This window comes from Abrus precatorius, unplaced genomic scaffold (assembly GCF_003935025.1).
Source record: "Abrus precatorius isolate BTA unplaced genomic scaffold, Abrus_2018 Scaffold9, whole genome shotgun sequence".
NCBI lineage: Eukaryota > Viridiplantae > Streptophyta > Magnoliopsida > Fabales > Fabaceae > Abrus > Abrus precatorius.
In genome coordinates, this window is record NW_020874439.1 from 20,061,598 (window position 1) to 20,071,164 (window position 9,567).

The window sequence follows — 9,567 nt, forward strand, 5'->3', positions numbered from 1 at the left end:
AGAGTTCCAAAGAAAGAAGCGGGAAGAGTTCACGGGCAGTAACTGGTAACGTGTGCAGTGAGTTAAAATTAGGTAGTGGAGCCTCTTTTCTTGCTTTCCTAATTTTTTGAGAGTGATGGCTGTTGTGGTTTGGTGAAGTGAACCATTTAGGCATTTCCCTTTTCTTTTTAAATTGCGATTCCCTTATCTACCCTTCATTTACTTTTTATACATATATTCCATTGTCTGCCCTGAGGCTGAGGGTTATAATAGTTAGTATTACTAATGTGTTTGTTATGTTGTCTTCTTCCCCCTAATGAGACTTTAATTTTCAATGTTACAATAAACATTTGCCTTCCAGTGTAGTATCAGTGCTGAAAGGTTTTGCTTAAAGAGTAAATATCCAGGTAAATAATGGACGACCCTAATATGATTGCATTAGCATGCGTGAACAAAAATAAATTTAGTTTTTAGTCTGTAGTTTATTAATAATGAATCTTGTTAATGATATTGTGACATATAGATAGTATATATATAGTTTTGTCACGGTAGTGATAATTTTGAAGTGACATGCGAGATGTGACATATTTAGATGTATGGTGTGTTATTTAGCAGTGATATTAAAAATTAGGCAAACAACTTCAAATTTATGACAAAAAAATTAATAAACTTTTTTGGTGGATTAACATTAAGTATAAGTATGGTTTTAAAAATTAAAGTCATATTTTACCCTAAATACCATATGCAAACTGAGTTTGAATAATAAAATGTATATGCAAATTGGGTAGTGCAGCCTGTACATGTAGTTTTGCTATAGGAATAGTACACAATGTGTTCACATCATAGACTGCATTGATTATATTTTGCTGGGACAATTGTACAACTTTAAATCAAATCAGTATTGGCAGCATTAACAAATGAATGTTGGAAAGGGAGCTAGTCATAAAAAATTGTCATTCATTGTATCTGCTAACTAGTACCACACAATTCTCTAGAAGCAAGGAAAGTATCACATATTTCGCCAGAATGGAAGACTAATGCATGGTCCTTGACGATTTCCCCATGTGCAACTGCACCAATGCATAATGCTCCGTCTTTCAAGGGTTATAAACTTCATTTTTGGTTGAATTTTCCCTCTATCACTGAAAAAAGTGGTACTACTGGCCCTTTATGATCAATCACGTTCTGTTTTGAAATGGATTTGATAAATTAACTATGATAGGACTCGTCAGTATTTGTATAGTGTGTATTAAATCTGTTGTGTCCTTTTCTCGTAACGTAGAGAGTGGCATCCAAATTCGTTGCATATTAGTGGAACATTGCCAATTTTTCCAACATATTATTCAAGTGAGTAATTGAGCCCGTATTGTCCATGTTGTTTCAAACATTTTGTTTTTGGGGGTCCGATATTTCTAACAAAAATTAAGAAGCAACCTTTGAACTAAACGGTAAGATCTAGGTCACACTCTTTTCGTACACAACAACATTCATCTTGTTTTCGCTCTCTCTATATATTCCTAGATCTAAATGGTCTAGAATGCATATAGATACATATATCATTCCTTCATTTAATTTTTTCTTAGTGACCAGGCCAAGACCATCTGCCATCTTCCTCTATAATTAATTACAACATACCATCCTTCAAAGGAAAATCAAAACTTAAATATTTACAATATCTAATAATTTTTCAATATTTACTCATAATCAGTACCAGCAAATATATATATATCAATTTAAAAAAAAAATGTTATTCATCATTTCAATATATCACAAGCATGGAGATACATCAACTAAGAAATGGTAATGTTTTATTTTGAAGTACACCTATTTCTGTAACAAAATTCTTGGTCTATATTTTGAAGTTACAATCATGCTAATTAGTTTGCAGACCATCCCCGGAAATATGACACAGAATAGGCCGCAGCACAGCTTTGAAGTCATCATAAAACCTCTGCTCGGAAAATCTCCTTGCTCGTCTCCTGGCAGCAGCAGCCATCTTAAGTCTCTCTGCTTTTGGCATCCTTACAATTCTCAACATGGCATCTGCATATTCTTCAACAGTACAAGCAAGAAATCCTGTTTGCTGTCCCTCTTCATCTAAGACAATGTCCATTTTTGGGCCAGCAGAATTATGAGCTGACAATCAAACATTGCAAGAATAATCAATACTTGTAAAAGCAATACGATAGAGAAAATGAAAAGCATATTTACTGAAATGTAAAATTGCACATCATACGCACCAATTGGGATGGCACCAGCAGCCATGTATTCTACAACACTAATGCCAAAATGCTCATCTGTCATGGAATGGATGCCAGCAACAGCTCCTGCTAGAAGTCCGACTAAATCTCTGCAGGTTAAGACAATGCTCTAATATGTTAGTAGGATAACCTTTAAAATTAAGTTTTTTGAAGTATAAATATAACCTAGAACTATTGATTGGCAAAGTTCAAAAATGAATTCATGCAATAAAAGTAATAAAATAATTTTAGTGAAAAACCTTTTAGTCATTTTTCCAGACTTAACTAATTCAAATCTCAATTAACATTCCATGCAACTAACTTTTTTCCCTGTTTGGTCTGGTGGTCTCCAAGCTATATTACATGCATCTTTCATTGAATCTAGGTGCGTTCTTGCAACATTCATCCATTCTTGTGCATTACAAAGGACCATTGACACCATGACTAAAGGACTTACTGGGAAAGTTGTCACATCCCTATCAAACTAGCTATTGATCTTTATAAGTGAAAAAGAACACTTTATAAGAGCCACACCCCACCATAAGAAAGTTCAAGAAATGTACCAAAACATACCATAAGAGCACTTGACTTGGATAATGTCATTGATCTTTCTGTATTTAATCTAAAGTTTTAATTCCTCAGTTTGAGCATAATATCTCTACATATGTAATGTTTGACCCAGATCCAGATCTTCTTGGGCCTTTTTCCACCTTAAAAGGAAAAGCCAGGCCACACACAAGTTAGACTAGTAATTAATGCCAAGTACATGCTTATACCTAAACTAATCAATAGTTCCAAAACCCAGTGTACATAGGCTTGGGAGCTAAGCAAGTCATTTCAACATTAGAAATTTGAAACACTTTTAAGTTTCACAGAAGTTTCTTTAATTAATCAATACATAATCCAATTGATTACTAAATTAAAATGCTAGATGGACTGACAACTATCATCTGCCATTAACTAAGGAATAAAAGATATGCATTCTACAGAATATAACTTTTTTTAAACATTTAATTCTGCAGAGAAACTTATGATCATTAGGAGTGAACAACAAAACTGGAAAGCCACTGGTACTAACTTGTATGTTACATTCTTGTAAAATTCCACGAGCTCATTGACATTCAGCTCGATTGCTTTCTTTTTTAACATTTGAAGTCTTTCCTCATCTGATTTATTTCTACAGCTACCCACAATTTGGAACTTAGGTTTTGGCAAGCTAGGATCTAATCTCTTAACGGCAGCTGAAAAAGCCTCTAGTTGGAGAGTGTGAGCCTACAATTGAAAAAAAATGTCAACTTGGTATAATCAATAAAGGCTCAAATGAGCCACGAAAAATAATTGTACCTCTTGCTCACAAGATTGATAGGAGTATGCCCACCTTCTCTGGTCGAAATTGTGCAACAGATATCATTATAGGAATTTCAGCTGATCTTTCCAAGGAAAGTACCTGCCCAGATTGCCAAGTCAGAATCCATCAATGATTACCAAACTAGGTAAAACATGCACACACAAAGCACCATCCTCATATTGAGTGGTCACATTAAATTAAAGTTTTAAAAAATTTGGCAAATATACTACGCCAGGAGGAAACATAGGAGAAACAGGCCATGAGAGCCTTCAATGCCACAAACCAACATGCAATACAGGATAGTTATCCACCTGACTGCAGAATACGGAAGAGAGAAACTTGAGAATACAACAATTGTAGGACTGCAAAGAACAAATTGCATACCTGGAGTCCTGAAGTATCACATGGAGGATAGACTCGCTTTATACGATCTGGAACTCTCCAGAGCTTTTCAATATGGGATTTGGTCCAAGATGAATTGACCATAGCTAGGTGTGTAAAAGATCCTACAATCCCATACAAGTAGCTGAAGAATGTATAATAGATTATTTTGCACCTAGAAAGCCAAGCACTGCAGGAAAATAAATGTCAAATTCCCTAAAATAGAAAAGAAGTAAAATGTAGCGTGAATTTATTGCATAGTATAGAACAGAAGTGCACATGCATTGAGGGGTAAAGGGAAGTATGTGAAATGTGAACTTTCACATATAAAAACGTTGACTTTGAATTCAGTTTAAATAAACTTCTCAACGGCACTAATAGAAGAATAAAATAAGGAGAAAAAAGTTTAATTCATTTTACCTTAATATTTTCTTCACTTACAAGAACTTGTTGAGAAGTATATCGAGCTAGGCCTTTGGTAATTTCTATACGAAAAGATTATTTAAAAAACAAAATCAAATGTAAACCAGATATATGGTGCAACTACTTTTAGAGAAACTCACTTCCAATCTACCCTCACCCTCAAAACAATTTGGATAAGCTATAATATTCAAATTTATGAAATATAGAAAAGAAAGAACCAATGCCATCATTAACAGGCGAGGAAAACTAATGAAGTATGACTAAACCAAGAGGCAAAAGAATAAATCCATTAATTAGAAATCAAACCTTTTTGCAATTAAGGTATCATTATTATACATCAAATTGCGTTGACGAACACGAGATAACATGTCTGAGCTGATAGTAGGATAGTGTGTATAGCAAATAACTTTGCATCCAAACAACCGAGCAAGTGGATACGTAAAAGCATATCCACTCGTATCAAAGTAATACAAAGGGGTAAACTTGTACAACGCTTCCCAAGCAAGATACATTGAACCCAAACTTTGACCAATCATCGTTAAGTGCGGATATGTGGCTTCTTCTATCCAATTTCTCTTGTACAAATGCACCACCTGAGAATTGTGGAAAACAGAAGACACAGGTTATCAGGCTTCTTAACAAATTTAATAGATTCTAGCAAATAGGTGATAAAAGAAGATCTATTCACCCTTGGAACAGTATTCATTACTTCATATAAGCAAATAATCATCATATTTATCTTGACACAAGGGTAAATGTCATCCAAATTCTTGTTCTACACCAGGCCATAGCATTCAACATTCCTCATCTCGTCCATCCTATTAACACTCCCATCAAGTCCATCAACTAAGCAAACAATGTCATGTTCTACTGCCCTTCTTTGGCTCACTTCACTTGGAGTGGGGAATCCAATTCAGGAGCCAAAAGCCCCAGACCAGTCTTTTGCTACTTATGGTAATAAATAAAAAGTTATTGGCTTTCTTCACCTTTGAATATTGCTATCTAGTAGTGGTCTATGCCAACAAGGCAAGCATTATGGAATCACCATTTTTCCTTTCCAAATTGATTATACCCTTACGTGTAAATTAAGAGTTTGAATACTTGAGCCTTAATTCTGTATCATTTATGTGAGTGTAAATTAAGAGTCATTGTTCATGTCTTCGGTGAGTTAATTCAGTCTAGAAATTCAATCACATAATTAGGGTTAAAGTCATTTGATTAAGCCACATAAAGTTCCAGTCAGTTCTAGAATCAGATGGGGTGGGTCTATAATCAGCAAGTCTATGTAATTTCAACATGATTCAGTTTATTCAGAATATAACTTCTGCTTCACCATTGTGCAAAAATGGTACCTTCTATACCCTTTCTTTTCTGATTAGATTTCCATATATTTTTAATCCAAGGAGGTGCACTCCCTCTGACCCAAACTTTTTATCCATATACCTACCCAAACTATTCCCATAATTTTCCTTACAATCGAAACCAAAAATTTATGTAGAATCATAGACTGCGCTCATGATATTTGGTGAAGTCCTATTGTTTGATCCATAGCATACTAAGAATAGAATGGGATAACTCATCAATGGGCCAGTCAGGACCTTTATAACATCCAGACCCTGTCAACTCAGCACTTCACTGGAGCTTATTGAAGGACAATATGTTCCTTGGATCCTAATGGACTTGTTTAACATAAAACAAAAACCACAGAACTCAGTAAACCTCAACTGAACAAAATTCTAACAAAATCACAAAGCATTTAAATATATTCCATGTCTAGCATACACTCATTTATACCACGATATGAATAGATAAAGCACAGAAACAAACCAAGGACTAATGAACATCTACAACAACTGTGTTTTTTACAAATATTCTAAATGTACTAAACACGCCAGTGAATCTATATAGACAAGTACACTAACAGGTTCCTTTCTCCTTATGTATCCTCTGCCCATTACTATAATTTGGCAGTAGAAGAACCTGCTTCACCTTCAGGTAAACGCTGGATAAAGCCAAATTCACAATAGAAGTGTATATAAAATTAACCAATAATCACAGATAAATACAAAGCTTAAAAGGGTTCCATCCCACTCTTCAAATAAAAAACAGAACCTAATCAACAAAACCCCATTTCAAATTATACCTCCACTCTTATTCATTAAAAACAAACAAACACAAATTCATTAAAAGTAATAAAAATTAATTATATATCATTACTTTATACTATATTTTATAAATCTCCACAATATTAAATGGTAAAATTTGTGACTTATACATTACATAAATAAACACAAATCTAATTAACAAAAGTCGATTTCAAATAACAGATAAGGAAGATGAGAGAATGAAGAAAAGGGAGTACCTTAGGAGGAGAGAGAAGGGTGACTCCAAAGCGATCGAGGGCACGAGCCATCAAGGAGTGAGGGGTAGCATCGTGATCTCCGGTGTAGACATAGCAGTGTAGGTTAGGGTTCTCATCCTGAATTCCTCTTACGGCGCACCATAGCACCCTTTCGCCGCCGCCACCGTCGTTCGTGTACGGATGGAAGAACCCCACCGCTCTCTTCCTCCGTCGCCTTCCATTGATTACGCCAACGCAGAACCCCACCAATATGGCAGTGATGAGCGCAACTATGATCATCATCAACATCACAGTGATGCCGTTGCTCCTTCAGATGTACCAAGCTTTGACGCTGTCCAAGAAATTAAACCAAACACTTCTACTCCATTTTACGGGTTAAAAATATTAATGACTTAAAAGGTGAATAGTATTTATGTTCAAAACTTTACATTATAAATTAATCTTAATTATATCTTTTTAATAAATTTACTTTCTTTATGGTACTAAAGTTTTTCTGCAGTTTTATTATTTCAGTATTTCTTGTATTATTTTTTCATAAAAAACTAAAAAAATGTACCCGTACATTACACAGATTTATACAAATATATTTTTATTTTTATTAGTTAATTTAATTTAAAAATAATTATAATTTAAATAATAATTATTTTTAATATGACAGAAAAATAAAAAATAAAAATTTTAATTATTTTTTAAATACATTATATATAAAAAATAACTATAACAGTTAAATTTAATTTATATGTAATTTTAAACATTTTAATTTAAATAATAATAATTTAATTATAAATTAATAAATATATTTGTGTATTATACAAATTTATTTATATTTTTATTAAATTATTTTAAAATAAACAAAAAATTTATAATTTACATATAAAAATATCTAGTAATAAAATTTTATTATATTAAATAATATCAAATATAATTATATTAAAAAAAATATGATAAATAAATTTTTATATATAAATTTTTTTATATATTTTTCATCCTCTTAATAATAAAAATTATTATTATTTTTAGTTGATATAAACATAAAAAATAATTTTTTTAAAATAAATTAAAAATAAAAATACATAAAAAAAGGTATATACCAATGAGTAGAAATATAAAATAAAATATTTTAATAAACATTGAAGATTAGTATTATGCTCAACTAATCAAGTAAGATTTATTTAAATTAAGTTTAATTTTTATTTTTTAAGAATTGAAATAAATATTGACATGTCCAATTATCTAAATTGATTATTCATATTACCAATATTCTATGTAACTTTGAGTATTCTAAAGTTTAATAAGTATAAATTTTGTTATAAATATATCTAGTAATAAGTAGGTGCAGTCAATTTTATATAAATTAATTTATATATTTTAATTAAATTTAATTATAAAATATTAATTATAAAAAATATTTTATGAGTACTATAAAGATAATCAAAATTAAATAATATTATATTTTATTAATTAAATTTTATTTATTATTAATATGTTTAAAATTTATTTAAGAACTATATTTATAACATAAGATTTTATTATTTTTTATAATTATTTATAAATATTTTTATTTATAAATTTTAAAATATGATATATATGATATGTCAATTTTGATATAATTTTAGATAATGTAAAATTATACTATTGTAGATTAATTAAGTTAAAGAAATATTGATGGATTTGATATAATTTAATTGATTAAAAATAAAATTTAATACTTAATATCACTTAAAAATAATATAGTTTTATGCGTACTTAATAAATTAAATAAAATATATGAATATAATTTAATAAAAAAATAAAAAATTATCAATATTAACAATATATGTGTTTAATTAAATAGAAAACTTTTAATGTTAACATAATTATAAAATACATAAATAAAATAAAATGGTAGAAAGAACTTTTAAAAAGTTCAAAAGCTGTATATAATAATAAAATTTATTTATATTATAATTTATTTATCTTTTTATGATAAATATAATTTAATAATTTATAATATACAATATAAGATGATCATTTAAATTAATATATTTAAATTTAAAAATAAGATACAATTTCATTTTCTATTAACATATCGGTTCAGGGGTTAGAGAAAAAAAAAAGAACATATCACTTAAGAGCTTCATTTCATTTTTATGAAATTTTTTTATGTAATTTAATTAATATTTCTTTTTTAATATTTTACAATAAATTTTATTTTTTAAATATTTAATAAATTTAAATAATTTTTATTAAATAACACTTATAGCAAATTTATTATTGTCTTTTTTAAAAGTGTATAACTATCCATATAAAATATTTATATAAAATCAATTCTAATAGAATTTTTTTAAATATAATTTAAAGATAATAATTATTAATCAACGATAATTTTAATTCATAAATTATGTAAAATATTATAATTAATTTTAATAAATGATTATTAAATATAATTTATAGTCAATATGTTAATTTCGTTTCTGGCATTACCAACATTTGTTGTGACCATTCATATCATTAACCATGTAAATAAATCTAAACATTTCAAATCTTAATAATTATAATATTCGTTATAAATATATATAGCAATAAGTAGGTGGGAGGTAATATTTTATTTCTAATAATGTAACATTTATATCACTAATAATATAACTGATTCTAAATATTATAAATCTTTATAATCATAAAATTTGATATAAATATACAGAGTAATAAGTAGTTGCAGTTATCAATATTATAAGTAACTATAAGTATTCTAAAGTTTAGTAATGATAAATTTTGTTGTAAATGTATACAATAATAAATAGTAGCAGTCAATTTTACATATAAACTAATGTGATATCTGATAGAGATCCAAGGTT

At 29.3% G+C, this 9,567-nt stretch overlaps 1 protein-coding gene across 1 annotated transcript; it reads right to left on the reverse strand.

Moving 5' to 3' along the window:
• Nucleotides 1-1,760: 1,760 nt before the first annotated feature.
• Nucleotides 1,761-7,087, reverse strand: LOC113849387 (GDP-Man:Man(3)GlcNAc(2)-PP-Dol alpha-1,2-mannosyltransferase). Its single transcript, XM_027479275.1, has 7 exons — nt 6,734-7,087; nt 4,678-4,964; nt 3,952-4,138; nt 3,598-3,666; nt 3,298-3,491; nt 2,220-2,329; nt 1,761-2,115 (listed from the first exon to the last, which is right to left on the reverse strand). Exons 1-7 carry the CDS (start codon nt 7,019-7,021, stop codon nt 1,853-1,855), a joined length of 1,398 nt encoding a protein of 465 aa, XP_027335076.1. The 5' UTR covers nt 7,022-7,087; the 3' UTR covers nt 1,761-1,852.
• Nucleotides 7,088-9,567: the final 2,480 nt, after the last annotated feature.

What these genes read in the sequence shown, in the direction of transcription:
- LOC113849387 (XM_027479275.1), bottom strand. Translation starts at nt 7,021, where the DNA reads ATGTTGATGATGATCATAGTTGCGCTCATCACTGCCATATTGGTGGGG. An exon ending in GTGATACTTCAGGACTCCAG is followed by an intron (nt 3,667 to 3,951) that starts GTATGCAATTTG and finishes CAATCTGGGCAG; the next exon opens with GTACTTTCCTTGGAAAGATC. An exon ending in TGCTGGTGCCATCCCAATTG is followed by an intron (nt 2,116 to 2,219) that starts GTGCGTATGATG and finishes TTTGATTGTCAG; the next exon opens with CTCATAATTCTGCTGGCCCA.